Source organism: Phasianus colchicus, chromosome 1, assembly GCF_987193195.1.
Source record: "Phasianus colchicus chromosome 1, bPhaCol1.hap1.1, whole genome shotgun sequence".
NCBI lineage: Eukaryota > Metazoa > Chordata > Aves > Galliformes > Phasianidae > Phasianus > Phasianus colchicus.
Window position 1 is genome coordinate 158,268,011 of NC_143436.1, and position 20,070 is coordinate 158,288,080.

Here is a 20,070-nt window from a genome sequence, read left to right on the forward strand (position 1 = left end):
TCATTGCTTTTTTTTAAATTATTTTTTAAAACTAATCTTATGTGTTGAAGAGAAAAAATTAGAGCCAAGATCATAAAGAAACTAGAGACTTCTTTTTGCTTTTTCTCATTGTGTTTTTCGACTTACTGTTCCTTATTTTGAGTTTCCACATCATGACAAATCACCTATCAGAGTAAACAGGTTGCGTGTAAAACCCTTTGGATTTTTTCAATGTGTCTCTGTGTCTCACTGTATTATTTCCACAGATTTCTGGGAGTCTTTCCACATACCATCAAGGCATGTTTTTTTGTTGGTTTTTTTTTTTTCCCCATACATTTAAATCTCTATCAGGACTATATAAAAAAATACTTCACTATATGTACCTATATATATATATTTAGCTAGCTTGATTTTCCTACCTTGATAGAAAATGATAAGTATTCTCTTTAAAACAATAGAGGCTATTATAATAGCCTATGCACAGTGGCAGTTTATCTTATCACTGACATTTAAACAGTGTTTTCCATATTCTGTGGTTATTGTAGTGAAAGGACTATCACAGATGCATAAGTGAACTGTGGCCCAACAGTTTCATAACTGAAGTACAGGTACAAGTTCAAACTTCTTAACAGGATTTGTGAAACATGAAACTTTTGTACTATGGTCACTGCTCGCGATATGGTTTGTGACTTTATTAGGAAATACATAAGTACCACCTGAAATCCACGATGCTTCGGTACATGAGACAGAACTCTTGTCATTGGGTCAATTTTCCTTTATTCTCCTTTAGTCCAGGTACATCTTGCATCCTTTTCAATACAGAGGTTTAAATTACAAAGAAGAGTGGAGCATCAACCTTCCTCACCATTCTCTTGTTCCAGCCACACTAAGAATAGGTTACTAGCAATGGAGCAGATCTAACTTTCTAGAAAAGATCATTTTGCCTACAGTTTGTTCCCTGCCTCTGATGTTAAGGTTCTTTTGAATAAGAAAACAGCAAAAATCTAGCCAAGGTCTAGATGAATGATTTTGCTGTTCTCTTTTTCCAAGCATCACACATGACCAAAATGCAGACATATCACAGGACAAATGTAAGTCTGCCTATGAAATGCAAATGAAATGTACCTTCATTAGGTCACAGAATTGGGGTACATACGTGACCTGCCACATGCTGTGGTGGAGAATGTCTATATTTTAAAAATATGAAGGTCATATTACTACATAGGCAAGCAACCTCAGGCTACACAAATCTGTGAGGATGTGATGGTGTTATGATCTACTGTACTGACTCAGTTGTGTGCATAATATAGAAACTGGGTGCCTTTGGAAGAAAATATGTCAAGTCTGTCCTGGTTTAAAATAGAACAAAGTCAGGGTATCTATGGGCAATAGAAACTCTAATATTGAACTTCGTCAGAGTGAGGAGGAGCCATGGGGACAGTGCTTTTGAGTTAAGTAGAAAATTACTGAACACTTTAGATATTTGAAAACTGTGTGCAAAATGTTGTGCAGGTCTTGATGAATTTAGGTAATGCTGGTCAATTTAACTTGCGTAACTCTGCTTACTTCCTTTAAAATTGTCTACTAAACACTAAGCAAGTCTTCCATGTGTATTAAATCTAAGTGAATAAACCTTAGTCCATTGGTGTCCAACCTTTTGGCTTGCCTGGGCCTCACTGTGTGAAGAGGAATTGTCTTGGGCCACGTACACATAGGTCGCTCAAAAAAGTAATGCCTCCTAATTATTTTCATGGAAACTACAATAGATACAATGAGCACTGTACCTCTGTTTGATAGAACAAATTCCCAGCTACAAAACACTGCTTTTCAACATAGTTACACCATTAGCTATGCATTTCTACCAGTGATGAACATTAGCCTGCATGCCATGCTCATCAAAACCTGCACCAGCAGAGGTGACCCACTGTCACTTGTTGCTACTCCTGAAACACACCACCTAACACTTCTCTGTGCTCACATCCACTGTTTGGTCTCCATAAACATTCAGCAAGAGTTAATCATCATGTGAGTGGGTGCCTTTTTTCTGTAAGGAAGAGTTCAGTGACACCCCTTCGCTTCATATGCACTTCCATATCAGATGCCATTTTATAAGTCTGCCCCTCTGCTGCTGTCTGTCACACAGCAACAACATGTAACAGAATATTAGTGGGAAGGTTCAACCTCTACTGCCAATACCAACACCTGCCTCTGATGTTGTAGGCCAACATAATAACACAGGAGAAATTACTTTTGGAGCAGCCTTCATTAAGTGTATAATATTGTTAATGTATGTAAGTAACAAAACGTATTTTAATTGTTAATATTTTTATTAAAACAGTAATTAAAAAGAGCAAAAAAACCCATAAAACTAGTGGGATATGTGACCAGTTTTTGTGAAACTAATGCATCAGTCTGATTTGATGGCAGTGGTTCCAGTTCTTAGTGAGTTTTCAAGGTGTGCATTAGAGATCTTTTATGAAATTTTACTTTTCAGTGCTTTGTTCTTGACAATAATTGTTCACAGATATACGAATTGTACAAAAGAAATGACAGGAATAAGGCATAACTGTGAAGTGAGGGATATTTTTCTCTTATAAAAGTCTAGTAAAGAGACATGATCAGATTTTTTCGTTGAATATCTCATTGCAAATCTATACTTCAAAAATGTATTGTCGAATGAAAACAGAGTTGCAAAAGTACCAAAAAATCAGTGATTTTTCTGGCAATCTTGAAATCTATTCTCAAATTCTTTTACCATAACAGTAAGCAAGGTTACTTTTCTTTTGCTTTTCACAAAAACCGTGTTTAGCCATTATATCAAAATACGTACAATTTTTTGCCATACCTTGAGCTGGCACTGCACTGTGCCCTCCTCCCTGTGCCCTGGTATCAGCTCAGACAGTGCTAATAGCTCACTGACGGATTGTTGTTGCCAAGAGATGGATGCATGCCCAGGCCAGGCAGGGCTGTTCAGTGGGACAGATCCGCCACCATGATGGCATGGGTCAGGGGACGGCCGCAGGATGGGATGGGATGGGCTATGGGTTAAAACAACAACAACAACAACAACAACAAAAGAGATAAAACCAGTAACAACAAAAAGGACATACAGAATGTATGCACAATACATTTGCAACCACCTGCCCAGCTGGTTCCCAAGCAGTGGCAGCCCCCGCAGCCAACTCCCCCAGTTTTGTTGTTCAGCATGACATCACATCACAGAATATGGATTATCCCTTTGGCCAGTTTAGGTCCGCTGATGTAGTCTTGTTTCCTCCCAGTTCCTTGTGCCCCTTCCTGCTTCCACTTAGGGAGGCAGTACCTGAAGCTGAAAATTCCTTCACTCTGTGTGTAGGCATTGCTCTGCAACAACTAAAATGTCAATGTGTTATCAATATCTCTAAATCCAAAACACAACATCACAGTTGCTATGCTCAAGAAAATTAACTCTATCCCAGCTGAAACCAGTATTTGGTAAATATTTATTGACAAAATAAAAAACTAAAAATAAAAAAGGCACCACTAACAAAACAAAAAAAACAAAACAAAAACAAACAAAAAAACAAAAACAAACAAACAAAAACCCTCACCAATGAACAATGTTTAATTATTTGTACATTTAAAGAAAGATAATCAAAATATACGGAGTCTGAAACAAGCAAGGTTAAGTCTTTCTGGGAACTGCCAGGATAGATATAAATAATTAACTAACAAAATATAATTAAATACACAAATAAAACAAATGAGATGGGGCCATATTTTCTTATTCAGCTGTATACCTACACATTTAAGAGGAAGAGAAAATAAATTTCCCCAGAGAACTTTAAACAAGTGATATGTCTGTTCCTTTCCACTGTATATTTGTTAATTTCTTCCAGACTAAATTCTGAAAGTCTATGTGCAGTTTCAGAGAGGATAAAGGGTAACAGAAGGTGGATCACAGCAAAATGATATTGGGTACTAGTAAGAAGGTTGAAGATGTTTCCCTATCTTTCACATAAATTCACCTTTTGGAGTCATGACCCAGTTATGCCAAAGTATGTTGCAGCCTCAGCCTTTCATAATATTGCAATGTTCCTGGATGTTATTTTAGTAATGATATTTTAGACTTTTAGAGTCTAAATACTTACTGACCATGGGCTGATTTTCTATTAATAACTAAGGGATGAATTAATTGCACCAATAGTTATGTTTTTTCCATTGATGCAGTCTTATTGCTAAGTATTTTTCAGAGAAATATGTATAATAGACTACAAGTATCCCATTGATGTTAATAAAATACATGTATGATTGCACACAGAATTCCCTTGTGAAAACAAAGAGAACAACTGGCTTTATTGCTGTGAGTCTCCTGTGCTGTTGCCATCTATGATAAGTACACAGGAGAAAAATAGTACAAACATTGGGTAAAGTAAAAATCAGTTTTGCTTTGTGTTTTTCTATTTGTCTTCTGCTAAAATTAAAGAGAAAATTATTTTTCACAGAAAATATTAATGAGCAATATCATGCTTTTACCAATGATGGAGGTTTTCAATCTGAGATATTACAAAAATGTCTTTCTTAGAGTCATTTGTAGTTATGGTCATGCTGTGTTACTTTACTTTGCATATGTTACTAAGTTAGCAGTCAGATTCAAATTGCAAATATTCAGAATTTAACCTGTAAAGGTTCGTATAAATTGTTTATATGCAGTTGTTTTTTATTTCCTCAATAATGAGAGCATAAAAATTATATGGGCAATTACTGGAAGTAAAGCAATGTCTTCTAGACAGACTAGTAAGTCTTCTAGATGAACTAGAAAGGCCATTTTAAAGTCACAAATAACTATGTAGCTAAGTGTGTTATCCATAACACACAGTAGTAGCTAGAATGAGAAGGAGCTTCTAAATACCTTTTTTCTTCTATAGGCAACACATGATTTTATTTATTTATTCATTTATTTTTAATAGTGATGGGTAATACTGGCTTTAAGATAGAGATACATTTAATTTGTAAAAGATCAGTAGTCTGTCCTAACAAGATCGTGTTACATCGTGATCGATGTTAGAGATAACTATTAGTCAGTGAATGGGAAGAAACACTGACCATACATCAAATTAATTTTTTTATTTAGAATATTTCTAGAGGACTTATAGTGGAAAATGTCAAAATATATATATTAACAGCGACACAGACAGGAAGATTGGCATGCCATGTTTAAAGCCTTGCTCCTGATAGAGCCGTACTGTATTAAAAACAAATCTGGATCCTGAGCATGTTCACTACAATTATCATTATCCAGCCTCCGTAACATCTGACCTTCCCTAAAGGGAAATATTTTTCTTTTGTTAATGTCCTGTGTTGCACTGCATTTCCCATTGTCATTGGCAGCATATTGATTTAATATCAGGTTAGAGGATTAGCCATAGCAAATACAAGTTGGACATACTGTATTTTGTATAATCTTTTACAGATGATCCACGGGGAGAATTAATAGAATTTCATGCAACTCTGAAATTGCTATTCCTGTTCCAGAGGGCACTGATGATTTTTAGATGCTGTACTTTTTAGTTGATTTTCTCAACCCTTCTTCATCGAATACTGAAGAGATACTGAATGTTTCCAGTATTTTTGCATTAGAGATGTCATTGGCAGCAACAGCACTTTTGCATATGCATCAGTTTGGCTCTAGTGCAGATTTTTTTTTTACATTGGACGCCTACTGATGTGCACTGATTTAACTTCTGAAAATGAAACTTAATTTTGTGTAGCTTATAAGTAGTCCCTAGTGTGTCTTGGCTCCAAAAAGCTAATATTTTTCAGACATAATCAGCAGCAATAGGTAATGTATTACCATTAGCTACGTTAGCAGAGGGTTTAAAAAAATGAAAGGTTGAAGGAGGAAGTATGGTGCAGAAATTCAATAGAAAATGTAATATGCTTTTAGCAGCTTCATACTATGCAGCGATTTTACACATTTAAAATTACACATCTGTGTTACACTAGATTTATTCTCCATGTTCATTCATGGATATTTAAAAAAAACAAAAATATTTGTTAGCCAAGGACAATAATAGTTTAACAGTAATTTATTTTAAACTGCTACTGATAATACAACCAATCAACACATTAAGTGGTGCCAACATTGGCATCTTGCTAAATGATCTCTAGACTTTGCACTAAGAGTGCATCTTTCAAAGATAAGTCAACGAGCAATCAGAGCAGAAAATTAGAATTTGGTATCTTAGCATTAAAATACAGCTAAACTAAAGTTTTAATTGGGGTGATCTAAAAGGGCACTTGACGTAATGATCTCTTTCATTTGTTACTAATTGTTTATTCCTGATGAAGAAGAAACATGTACATGAATGTAGTTGAACTGAGTAAAGATGGCAGTTGTTTTAGCAGTTTGGTTTTATGGTTAAATAAGATGGATAGCAAGAATTTGGGAAAGGTATTTGAATCTTTGAAATTATTTGACAATATGCTTTTAATCTACAAGTACTCTTCGTATAATTTCTCTTTATCTGCTTTTTTTATTCGTGATTTGGATGTATTATGCGTCCTAGTAAGATGAATTGGAGGAGATTAAAATATTCTAGACTTCCAACATAAACTAGAGGCAGGTATTGATACAATAATTCCTATCTGAATCACCCTCAGCAGTTTTGCTGATGACATCAAGCTGTGGGGTGTGGTCAATGCACCAGAGCGATGGGATGCCATCCAGAGGGACCTAAACAGGCTTGAGCAGTGGGCCCAGGTGAACCTCATGAGTTTCAACAAATCCAAACACAAGGTCTTGCACCTGTGTCGTGGCAAGCCCCATTACCAATACAAGCTAGGGAATGAAAGGATTGATCGCAGCCCAGCTGTAAAAGACCTGGGTGTACTGGTAAATGGGAACCTGGACATGAACCAGCAATGTGCCCTCACAGCCCGGAAAGCCAACATAGCCTGAGCTGCATCAAAAGAAATATGGCCAGCAGGTTGAGGGACGTGATCTTGCCCCTCTACTCTGTTCTGGTGAGGCCTCACCTGGAGTACTGCATTGAGATGTGGAGTTCTCAGTACAGGAGAGAGAGAGACATTGTAATGTGCACTTGCAGCCCAGAAGGCCAACTGTGTTCTGGACTGCATTAAAAAAGGAGTGGCCAGCAGGGAGAGGGAGGTGATTGTCCCCCTCTACTCAGCTTTTGTGAGGCTCCAACTGGAGTACTGCATCCAGGCCTGGGGCCCCCAGTACATGAAGGACATGGAGCTCATGGAATGGGTCCAGAGGATGGCTGCTAAGATGATCAGAGGGCTGGAGCATCTCTCCTATGAGGAAAGGTTGAGGGAACTAGACTTGTTCAGCTTGGAGAAGAGACAGCTCCGGGGAGACCTCATTGTGGCCATCTAATACTTGAAGGGAGCTTCTAAGAAGGGGAGCTTAGGAAGGGGAATGGCTGTTTACAAAGGTGGACAGTGATAGGACATGGGGGAATGGTCTTAAACTGAGTAAGAAGAGGTTTAGGTTAGATACTGGGAAGAAGTTTTTCACTCAGAGGTCGGTGACACACTGGAACAGGTTGCCCTAAGAGGTAGTGGATGCCCCATCCCTGAAGGCATGGGGATGGTGACCCTGCACATGGCAGGGGGGTTGAAACTGGGTGATCATTGTGGTCCTTTTCATCCCAAGCCATTCTGTGATGATTCTATGATGATAGACCTGTTGTATTGTGTCCAGTGAAGGGCCACAGAAATGATCCAAGGAATGGAACGCCTCTCCTGTGTGGATAGGCTGAGAGAGCTGAGGCTGTTCAGCCTGGAGAAGAGAACGCTCCGAGGTGATGTGATAGTGGCTTGTCAGTCTCTAAAGGGGAGCTACAGAAAAAGAAGGGAACAGACTTGAGCAGAGTCTGTGGTAATAGAACAAGTGGCAATGGCTTCAAGCTTAAAGAGAGTAGATTTAAGTTGGATATAAAGAAGAAGTCTTTTACAGTGAGGGTGATGAGGCACTGGAATGGCTTGCCCAGATATGTGGTTGATGCCCCATCCCTGGAGACATTCAAGGCAAGACTGGATAATGCCCTGGGCAACCTGATCTACCTGTGATGTCCTTGTTCATTGCAGGGGAATTGGAATAGATGGCCTTTAAAGGTCCCTTCCAACTCTTAGGATTCATAGAGGAGGATTTCAAGTGAATGATAATATTAAAAGGTCTATTTTACTTTGCATTTGCCTTTGGAGCTTTGTATTCAGCTTTACATGATTTTCTTCAGAAGTCATCTAAGTTTAACAGTCAACACAAAATATCTTTGTGTTTTAGATATTCTTTCAAAGAAAATTCTAAAATTGTAATCATATTTATAAGCACTTTTTTTGAGTTACTGTTGTTTGATATTTTCAAATGTGGTCTTATTCTTTTTAGTGTGCATTATTAAAGTGACTGTGTGGTCCTTGCAGTTGGAAAGTTTTGAGTTCTTTGAGCTGCTGTGGACTTTAATACATTGAAGTATAATAAAACTGCACAGAATTAAATTCTCAGTGTAACAACACTTGTGGCAACAATTTAGTTAAGCGTGAGAATAATGAAAATAATGAACTCTGAAGAACAGACTTAAAAGAAGAGGTGGAAGGACACAAATTTCAATGGTAGGCATTGACATTAGGAAGGCTAGTAAGAGTAAGGTGCATACTAACACTCAAGAAAGTGCTTTTTTTCATTTTCAATTATCATAATGCGGGCCTGTTCTTTTGAGAGATATTTAAAAAAAAATAATGAAAAAAAAACTTGAAACTCAGAATTTAATTAAGGAAATGTGCTTAAGTGGTGAGAAAACTTATGAGTTGGCGAACATAATTTTGTATCTGTAGTATGTACCTCTGAAACTGGGCCTTGATTATAAACTTTTGATCTTTTAACTTTCCTAAAATAACTACCAGCAACTTCTTCAGTCTGTCTTGTTGGCATTGTTTTGCTTCATATCAGCAAATCCATCTTGGGTCAAAATAGATCTATGGTTATCAGGAGACTTGTCTAGGATATGGAAGAGTTAGGTTCATATTCATGCAGGTTCATATATGCCTAGCTATGCTTAATTATCTGCTATATTATCATAGCTTCAAGTGAAAGAGATAAAAGTGTAGAGCCAAGAGCCTGATGGCCAGAATTCTGGAATATGGAACTATTTTCTCTTTCTGTGTTTCTTTCTTTCAACCCTGTTTCCTCTCCTCTTTTTGTACTTTATACCACTGACCTAATTATTTAGCTATTAGTTATGCCAAGATCTGTCTGTTTCCTTGCAAAAAGAAGTAACTGTAGAATTAAAATTCTCAAGAAAAAAAAGAAAGTAGGCTGAGTTTTTTCCTGATGCAGTAACCACAAAAATATAGAATTTTTTTTCCAAACATACCCAGTCAATAAATAAAGAGACCATTGTGTTTTGCTGTCTGAGATAGCAATTGCACAAAATCAGTACTGTACTTCTTAAGGCAGAAAGATCTTCCTGCTTTGTGAGTGTCATCTGCTTAACATCTCAACAACTTAATCTTCCTCAGAAACAATATGGAATGTAGTAATAATGAACAACAATAAGGAGTTGTACTGGAGCCTGGATTTGCCATTCTTCAGTTGATAAATAATGATACTGACAATTCACTGTCAATAGGACAGCTTTTTTTGTTGTCACTGGCAAGTGGCTTGTATAGGCTTGTTATATTTTATCTTCTATGAAGAATAAACCTATCTCTATAAGTTTTTCATATTAGTTTTACACGTATTTGAAGATCAGCTTGCATCTTCTATGAAATCTTGACTCTGTTTTTTTAAAGATTTTTTGCCCATTTGTTAAAATTCACTCCAGTTAGATTTTGCTCTTGATAACTGGGAAACTTCGAAGCAGTAAAAGGATTATTTCATATGTAAAATCTCATATGACTAATCAGAGATAAATAATAGAAGTTATTTATTATGTCATCTGTTGTAATATTCCTCAAACATTACAATATCTAAGTTTGTTGGGTTTTTTTTTTTGTTTTTTTTTTTGAACAGGGTCTACTAAAGGTTGCCATAGACAATGCCAGAGCTCAAGAGAAACAAGTCCAACTGGAAAAGACAGAGCTGAAGATGGAGCTCTTCAGGGAACGAGAACTGAGGGAAACACTTGAGAAACAGTTGGCTGTGGAGCAGAAAAATAGAGGTATCTTAATACAGCACACATAAATACCTTGTTATTTTTTTCCTTAGGAAACCTAATTTTGTTTCATGCATTTGTGTTTCATCAAAACTTTTCTCCAATACTCCTGTTATGTACAAGCAGACTGCAATGCAGAAAATTTTGCAGTCTGCCTGATCCTAATTTTGCATAGGATCTGCATGAAATTTAGTACAAACACCTTCCTTTTTTCTGCATTTGTCTTGAATATAACTTATTACAACATATCAGTAATACGCAGTGCAAATGTAAACACAGAAGGTGCAGTTATGGACTTTGGCAGGTTGCAACCATTACGAAAAAGGATAGCTACTTAAAGCAAACACAACTTTATCAAATTTTAGTCTCTTTGAGGTGTTATGAATTCATCTCTGTTCTTATGTGGTAAGAGTCATATACTGCATGTTTAGGCAATCAGTGTGTAATAAAATATGAAGTTAATAGTAATATGTAAGTATTATTGTAAGTAATATTGTATAATGTAAGTAATATTGTATAATGCAGTAGGTCAAACATGTTTATAGAAGGAACAGCTAAGGTTCTCCTTGAAAAAGATCCTAGTGTAAAGCATATAAATGTTAAACATTTCTTAATGATTTCATATATATATATCTATCTATATATATAAAATATAATTAAGAGATAGTATACCATTCTAAAACATTGATGGTAAAGTTAAGGCAGTTCACTATTAACTATTTGCATTCTATACATGTTCCCATTTTGCTTTATAGCTCTTCTTTTCACTATATGTGTGTCTTGCTCTTTGAAAGTGTCTAATTACGTTGCAAGATCCACATAACCTATGGGTCTAGCTTGCTGCTTAACACAAATGGCAGACATGGCGGATATTTTTGCAGGGCTAGAGTTACAATACTTTTCTTGTTCAGCTTAGCTTCCTGTAAATCATCTAAAAAAGGAACCCCAAGAACTCTTGGATTTACAACCAGTATCATTATTAATTTGACTAACATTCTGCGTGTAAGTAAGCAGTGTAATCCTATTTCATGCCTTGACCTTTTAAAAGGCAGGACATTGTTAATTTTCCTTTTTAAACTCAGTAGAAAAACAGTTATCAAAACTGTTTAGTGAATTATAACTTTGTCCACAAATGACCTATTTTGCTCAGTACAATTGGAATAGTTACACTTTTAAAGAAATTTCTAAATGGTTCCTTTCTTCTCATTCTCATCTAACTCTCTCATAATCCTTCAATCATGCATCCTTTTTTTAGAGTTAGGCAATAATACGCACAATGGAAAAGGTATAGGTGGGAACTCATCTGACTTTGAGTTTTGCTGTGTAGAAATTAAACATGTTGTTCAAGCATAAGATATTATGCTTGCAACATATATGTTATGCTTATGCAACATAAATTCCTTTCTTTTCAATAAAGCAATTCCTACATCCTGAGACAAGTAGGTGAGGTCAATTACACTATGAATACCTCCTTCTCTTCCTGTTAGCACTGAAAGGAATATCACTGACTAAGCTGGACTAGCCACATATACTTTCAACAGGTAAAATTAGGCAAAATGCATTTTGCTCTAAGTTGTATTTGAAGAAAGAGCATGTGATAGTCCTTTACTTTGCTTAGGATAGTGAAATAATTGAGAGTATTATTTTCTGCACTATGCATTATCTGCTTCTTTTATATCTGTCTATGATGATATTGTACTGGTAAAAGAGTCAAACCAAAGAGGAATGGATCTGAGCACATAATAGTGTAATGCAGTAAAGTAAATGTAATGAGGATGACTTTCTCCACTAGTGGATGCTTCTGTACAAAATAAAATAAAAATAACATATTATTCTTTACAATAAAGAAAGCCAAGTAGGAGAGAAAAAATAAGACGTTTTAATTACTTTGAGAATTTATTCTTCAATTAAAGAGAGAAATATACATAGGAGGCTTTGCCTTACATCAGTTTTAGTTGACATTAGTTTTCCAATAGCAAATGTCATGTCTGAAAGAAAGTCTCACATCTTAACAGAAGCATGAGCGAGAAGGGAGAAGTGTACCACATCCCTACTAAGAAATACTATGTAAAAAAAAAGACTGAAATACCCTTAAAAAGCTGCAGCACAGAAATATATGCACACTGTCATACACAGGTCAAAGCCTATTAGGTAAATGGAATCTTCAGCATTAGGCAACCAGTATCAATGCCTATCTTGGTAATCATGTTAACATAAGTCAAACATCTTTACAGGCAGGATATCTGAATTCCTTTTTTTTTTTTTTTTTTTGCCATTTTAGGGAACATTAAATCCACCGCTGCTACTGTATGTTCTACAGTGCTGCTTATTTATTGTATTGTTTCCTTCCTTCTTTGTAAATATTCCAATTAGTGATTCCTAAGGCTGTAGGATGTGTCTCATCAACCAGTGAAAGTAGGATAATCTCTGTTCTGTGAGCAGCTACACAGTAAGGGCTTGCTAATTCTGGCTCTGGCTGCTGTAGTCACATCTACAATGTGTCAGCCATGATGACATTTTAATTCGGAAAGCAACATATGTTTCATTCTCATTTATTGCGATCACTTTCAAAGTACTTATAATGAAAACATTAAAATGGTGCAATGATTCAAAATGTATTTAGTTTAGCCTTTGTATAGATACTAGCTGTTCTGTGATAGTGTAAGACAATATGCCTGAAAAGTAGTTTTACTATACAAAATGAGGAAGTGCCAGAAATCCAAAATCTTACACATTAATGATGTAGCTGTTCTCACTGCGGGGCTTGTGCTAATATACATTTTCTGTCTAAACAGTTCTGTATGGCAACACAGAAAAAAAAATCTAAGACTACTCAAAAAGCGCTTACTCTTAGCATCTACATTAAATAGAAATAATCGTGATGGATCCCTTTAAAAATTTCATGATTTGCATTCTGTGAAAGTTGCAGCTGTGGCTATTGAAAATTGGGACTGTGAACTGGTGGACATGTATTTTTAACCTCTCCAGCATTTCTTCCTAAACCAGATACAAGTGGTTACTTTGGAGAAGTAATAGTCAAGCCTAGTATCATCTAGTATCTGGTTTTGGTAATGGTACTTCTATAGTTAGTGTAAAAATGACAGATTCTCTAGGAAAGGATTATCCAGGAAGATCTTAAAGTAAACGAGCCTCTTACATGCATGTCTTTAAAAACCCTAAATGTAAAAATGGTTGGAGTTTGGTTGGGTAGATAAGGATGTGCTCTACAACTTCATATGATTTCTTTAGAGGATCAATTCCACTTTTATTGAGTAGGAAAAAAAAAAAAAAAAAAAAAGTTAACATTACTTCTTTCCACTGAGGACATAATCTGTGACATGTTCCTTCAGTCAGGGAACATACAAATTTTATTTTAGTTGTAATTGGGAAGGAACTGCCCGGTAACATAAAAAAGAAAATCATGATGGATTTTCTTTAAAACCTATCTTGTATGAATCGTTTACATCCTGTTCTTGCAACCATTTTCTTTGTAGAATATGAACAAGAAACAGGGAGAACATTTACTAAGTAAAGTTTTTCTTCAGTTTCTGAATTTTTGTTACTTTCCTAATATTTTTCCTTACATTTGAGAAAGCAAAGTAATAATTATTTGGCTTGGGGATCTGGCACTGTCCAGTTGTTTCTAATATAAAGGGTTTGGATTGAGTTCCAAGATTTTCCATCTTACACTTTCACAAATCCTCATCTGTTTATTAAATATATGGCATGGTATAGAGCAGTAGCTCTTTAAATATCTATGTGTGAATCCAGCAAATTTCAGGTAGTTTAAATAGATAGTGTGTAATTACACAATTTATATGAACTGTTACAGTTGTATTGTTTCTTGGAACTCTTAATACATAATTGTGTGGCCAAGTTTCAGATCTGAATTTGAGTACATTGATTTTCTTCTTTCTAGCAATAATTCAGAAAAGGTTAAAGAAGGAAAAGAAGGCAAAGAGGAAATTGCAGGAAGCACTTGAATTTGAGACTAAACGACGGGAGCAAGCAGAACAGACACTGAAACAAGCAGCTTCAACAGATAGTCTCAGGGTCCTAAATGGTAAGAAGCGAGCTTTTGCTTCTGTGTCATTAATTTTCAATTTAAGTGTCTAAAGAATCTTGTTAGTATAAAATTTATAACATGGTGGGAGGGGGAAAAAAAGGAAAATCTCTCTCCTTTGTTCAAATGATGTCCCTCTCTTTTTTATTTTGTTCCTTTATATAGCATGTGCAAATAAATTTACTGGAGAGAATATCCCAACAAGGACTATTTTATATTATTAGTGTCAGAAGTCTTTTTTTTTTTTCCTTCTTCTTTTTCTTCCTACCTTTATGCTTGAAAAATCTATTGCTCATTAATCTCCCTAGTCTAAGAAAAAATTGTCCTGGCCTCTAGTCATTGTTCAACATTAAAAAAAAAAAAACTGACAAAGGTTGATTGTATTGTAATTCAGCTTTAGAGTAACAGGTTGTAAAAAGGGCTATAAGAATCAAATGAAATATGTGTCATTCTTACCTTTCTATGCTTCTAGACTCTCTGACCCCAGAGATAGAAGCTGACCGCAGTGGGGGCAGAACAGATGCTGAAAGGACAATACAAGGTAAGAATTTGCAAAAGGCTATAAATCTAGATCTTGGTATATGAGTTTTTCCTCAGCTTTAGACTGCTATTCAAGCATGTAGCCTACCATCTGGGCCACATCAAAACAAGTTCAAACAAGGTCAAGTTCATCTTGCTTGTTTATAGGAGAGAATACATTCAGTGGTGGTAGATTTTCTTTAAATTAATAGGTCATTTCTGTTTATCTTGTGCAATTAAAGAAGAAGAATTAATTTGAAGTGATATAGGCTTGAATCTCAATCATGCTAAATGCAGTTTTTGTGAATATATGTAGTTACATTTAGGATAACTATTTTTAAAGGCTGATTTAAAACCATTTCAGCCTTTCAACTGTACAAATAGTTAATGGGTAACATTCAAGGCAAGATGGGAATTTCGCAGCTAATATTCAGTGTGAGTTACTGAAAGGTGTGTTTCAATAAGCTTTAATGGTGAATAAACTGCTTATTCACTTTCTGGATTTTTCATTTACCACATCCCATTATTTACAGTTTAATAAAGCAAATCTGCTGAGTAAATTTGTACATGAAGTACTAAAGAGAGCCTTATTACTTTCCCTGTGAATCTGACTGTATATATATTGCAAGCACCAAGATATTAGTAAGGAACAAATTTTTAAGATAGCATTTGTGTTATAATATCCTCTCTAGTCAACAATCTAATTCTACCTACATGAATACTAAACAGCAGAAACAGCATTTGTTTTCAATTGTAAATGAACATGCTTTTTTACAAAGGCAAGCCTAAAATGGTTAGCACTAGTAATCACACTCAATTGCCTTTACTTTGCATTTTGAAGTCAATCATCTTAAGAGTATCATTTGACATAATCTGTATGTTATTTAATCACTTTTACTGACTCCTGAAGAACTGTTACTACTGTGCCACAAGGAGGCCTTAACAACAGAAAAAATATGTCAGTCTGTTTCCACATAGGAAACCCCTAGTTCCTAGTTTAAAGGTATTGAGCATATACAAAAATACAAAAGAGGCAATAACTTCTTCTGTGGGACAAACAAAAAAAAATAGATTTAAATTGCGTGTTCTATCTATAAGGTTAATAGCTCAGAAGTTGAAATATGCCAGTTTGAATGTTGCCTGGGAAGTAGGTACAGGTTGTGACATTGTTTGAGAATCCTGTTTCTCTTCCCACAGACAGTGTGCCTAACTCAAAGCACCATTTGATACATCATTCTAGTAAGAATCCAATCAACATGTCATTTGCTATGAACCATTTGTTTACATTTTGTGTATTTTCTATGGTGCACAGATAAACTTTTCTTTGGAGAAATTTCTTTGGAGGCTATTCTATTGCACTGAAGTAACTGAGTTCCTTGCAAACACTAATTTATTTGTCTTCAGACTATTCCTGCAGGGAAGCAAAGTTTGCAGTATTCCCATTTTAAACCTGGGAATCAGAGTCGCAGGAAGACTGAGGTGTCAAATTGTTTTATGTGTTCACTGTGTTCAAATCACTGTTCCCATTAAATTCAGTTTTCTTTATGAGCTGATATATTCAGAAGATGAGAACACATAATTACAAAGTATTTTGGAAGTGTGTATTCTAAAGGGTTTATCCCAAACTACATAGGAACAGCATTTATGTTTTTAACCAAGTCATTCTCTGCTTATGCTCATTTTGTACTTTTACATTTCCGCAACAAATAAAACCAAGGTCTTAGAGACTACATTCTCAATAATGATGACTTCTCCTTGACTCATCTGTCCAAGATGTTATGAGGAAAAAAATAATAAACCCCACAAAATAATACTGATGGTTGTTTATTTAAAGACTGAACCATGATGGTCATCGTATTGGATCATACTGCAAAGGCAACCTTAGTTCTGACATTTCCTGTCTCTCCTTTCCATCTTAACATAGAATTTAAATAATGTTTGGGTTTTTTTTGGTGATTTTTTTACATTTATTTTTTACTTATTTTTCAATATATTACATTTAATCATCATATCAGATTTTGGAACATCTAGGTCTACCACTGGGAACTGTGTAACATGCAGATTTACAACACAGTTTATAAGTGCAGAAGTTTATTGTATTTGTGTATCTTTTTTTTTTTTTTTTTTTTGTGGAGTGACAGTTTCTGAAATAGTTACTAACAGATGAGTAATGCTAAGTGTTAGGACTCTTTGTATTCAGATCCATTACAGGAAGGAGGATTCCCTTTCCCTTTTCTCTGTGTCCCCAGTAACGTGTATCCTTGTTACTCCTTTACATCCATGTACCAGTTCCATCTTGTTTCTTTCTCCTTATTCTAATTTCAGCTTTTGTCAGTGGCTGTTCTCACTGTCCTGTCTCAACACTTCTTCTCCCCCCTCCACTAACTTTCCTTTCCCTAGAAACCCATTCTTCCATTGTTCTCTTCTGGACTAAGTTTCATGCCACCCTAATTATTTCTTCTATTGCAAAATCCTTCTCCTGTATGTGACCCTTTTTGTTGCCTTCCTCCTTTGTCCAGTGGTTTTTAGAGTCTGCACTCCATTAACATTCCCTGTTAACAACCTTTTCTGTAACAAGTCTTTCAGTATTTATTCTCAGTTTCTCCTGCCTCCCCAGCAAGCTCTTCCTTAGTATCAGCAAGAGAAGAATTGAGAGAAAAGGAAAGACAATTTCTCTGTTGCTATTTCAATATTTAGCAGAACAGAAATGAGGATAGAGAGTTTCAATGAAGGAACTTCATTCAGCACCAGGAAAAAGCATGCTCACTACAGATGGACTCTTCAGAGAATTTAGTTGCAAAACTGTACAAAATCTTTCTTCCAGTGGGTGAATTTTTTTTAACTCTCACAGGGATAACAAAGAGTATGTCCTTTCAATTTTTGAAAATTTCAATTATTTCTGTACATTTTATCTAATAATGATATTTACTATACTTCTGTATGTGTAATAGAAGAATTATTCTATAGAATATGCAGTATATTCTCTAATAAAGAATGTAATCTTTCATTCATGCTTTCAGGTTCTAGAAAAATATGCTTACTAGGGAAGTATTTATGCCTTTCTTATTCCTCTAAAATATCTGTGTTTATATCTTCCTGTATCAAAGCATATCTGGGGTAATAATAGCTTTATACATAATCATGATACATTTTTTTAAACTTAATGTATTAATCATGCTATGCAATTCTGTAACTAAGCAAGCAAATATAGCTGCAGTGTTCTGTGGGGAAGTAAAATAATTGAAATATCAGGTATAATTTCAGCATTTATGAAAGTATTAGGGAAAGACGATAGTATTTTAAAATAAAGATTTTATCTACTCTTTATTGTAAATAAAGGGATTCTTGTGGATTTGGATCTATATTTAATGTTAATATTATAATGGTCACTTTTGTTTGCAAGGAGTAGGACTAATTTAAGTGTAAAAGGTAATTGTATTTATCAATAAATGGGGTATGTTCTATTTTTCATTCTGTAGCACCTTTCAGTGTGTTCAAATTCACATTTAGTTCACATAAAGCCTTGCAAACGGGAAAGATATTCAGAAAAAGGAGCTTTAAAATGAGTCTGTAGAAAGAAGCAATAACAGATACTATAGTTTTTCTAGGTTTTGTTTTGTTTTGATTTGTTTTTTAAATATTGGATAGCCAACATCTTGCTGGACTGTCCATAAAATACTGAGAAGTAATGATAATAAATAACTCAAATCTGAGTCTCAAATATATGTAGATATTTTTAACAAATGCAGATACTAAGTTATTACGAATTGGTTTAGACAGTAGTTTTAAATGTTTTCTTTCTTGCTTTTGTTTAAATTTATAATAAAGCAGATTATCCTCTTCTCCATACATATTGTAGGTTCACTAGATGCCTATGCCTAGCTCCCAATCCGGTTTCCCAAGATCCCCTCATCCCACACAAAAAGGTACCATACAAAGATAATGTTTACTTTTATATACTGTTTGTTACCAGACCTCTTACTAAGCACTTAGAACAATGACATTTACTGCTGCTCTTACTTTCCTTTTTTTTTCCCACTGATTCTTTTCTTCCCCATCTGCTTACCTATGATGTATTTGTTTGCCGACGTTATTTTTTTTCTTTTCCTGTATAAATTCCACATTCATTTCTCTGTGTCCTAATGATTTCCCTCCCAAATCCTATACATTTGTAATCTTCGTTCTATTTAATCACAGATCTCTTTATGTATTGTCTAAACTCATCTAAGAAAGTTCTGCTTTACACTTTCATCCTGCTGATGATTTTGTTAGTGTGGTATCTCTTTCACGCTTTCCTTTTCCCAAATTCTTCCATTTTAGTTCTTTTTTCCCAAAACTGTTCTGATAAGAACAGGAAGCTTAACCAGATTCTCTGTCTCAGATTATTGTCTTGCTTATCTTCTTTATTTATTTCCTATTTTCTAGGGAGTTCTTCATCCAATAGCTTTTCTGCTTTCTTTTCCAAGTTCTTCATACTCTTATTCCAGCTTTTTCTAAAGCCAGACACCTCATTCTCTGCTAACAGCCCTTTCTTACCCTGCTCAGTTCCCATGAATTCTCACGCTTATTATTGTCGGCTTTTTTTTTTTTTTTTTCCCAAATATCTCAAGAGATCCTTTGCAATTTTTGTATTCTCTGAAGTTCTCCTGTCTATTCCAGTATTTCAGTTTATCCCTTTCTATAAACTCTTCTCTAGTCCTTTCCAAAGTTTCCTTTGTCCATCAATCAAATTTTATACATGAAGTCCTTATACTCTGCAGATATATTTTGTAGCAGATTATTGGCCTTTCTCTTTACTCTCTTCATCCCTTAGCAAAATGAGCTTTTACTAAGTCCTTTCACATAGACTGTTCTTTCTCACCATTATCCTAGTTCTACACCTCTTCTGTAGGCTGATATTAAGAATACAGTTAAGTATAAAGTTAAATGGCTTCAGACTACTTGTTCCTCCTGTGAAAAAGCCATTCAGTTGCCATGCACAGGAAAGTTTCCAGGACCATCTGTTCTCCTCCATTCACAGCTTTTCTCAAACTCTTTATCTCATCAGCAAACAAACAGAGGTACTTACTCCCTCCCAGGTCTGGAGATGGAAATGTTTAGCAGATCCAGTAACAGAGAAAGAGACTACTGCAACTCAGCATACTGACTGCATAGTCCTCTATTGAAATTACTCTTAAGATCAATGAAGGCTACATGTGAAGAGAAAGAAATTATGATTTAATTTTGCATATGCCAGAGACCTAAAGGACACATTTCGCTGCCTAAGTAATAGGAAAATGCTGCCCTGCAGCTGCCCTCAATGTTAATGACAATTGCTTAGATACAACTTCAGTTATTTGTCTGAAAACCTAA

The 20,070-nt window shown here is 35.2% G+C and overlaps 1 protein-coding gene across 6 annotated transcripts in view; it reads left to right on the plus strand.

Moving 5' to 3' along the window:
- The window catches only part of DACH1 (dachshund family transcription factor 1), a 352,221-nt gene that overhangs the window by 304,898 nt on the left and 27,253 nt on the right, over nucleotides 1–20,070 (plus strand). For 4 of the 6 annotated variants that reach the window (XM_090130981.1, XM_090130988.1, XM_090131001.1 and 1 more), the window contains 3 exons: nucleotides 9,995–10,142; nucleotides 14,056–14,199; nucleotides 14,672–14,740. In XM_090130981.1, the coding sequence (XP_089987107.1) occupies nucleotides 9,995–10,142; nucleotides 14,056–14,199; nucleotides 14,672–14,740 (361 nt within the window). Of the gene's footprint in view, nucleotides 1–9,994; nucleotides 10,143–14,055; nucleotides 14,200–14,671; nucleotides 14,741–18,577; nucleotides 18,645–20,070 lie in introns of all 6 variants that reach the window. The other 2 variants (XM_090130994.1, XM_031605420.2) reach the window with 1 other exon arrangement.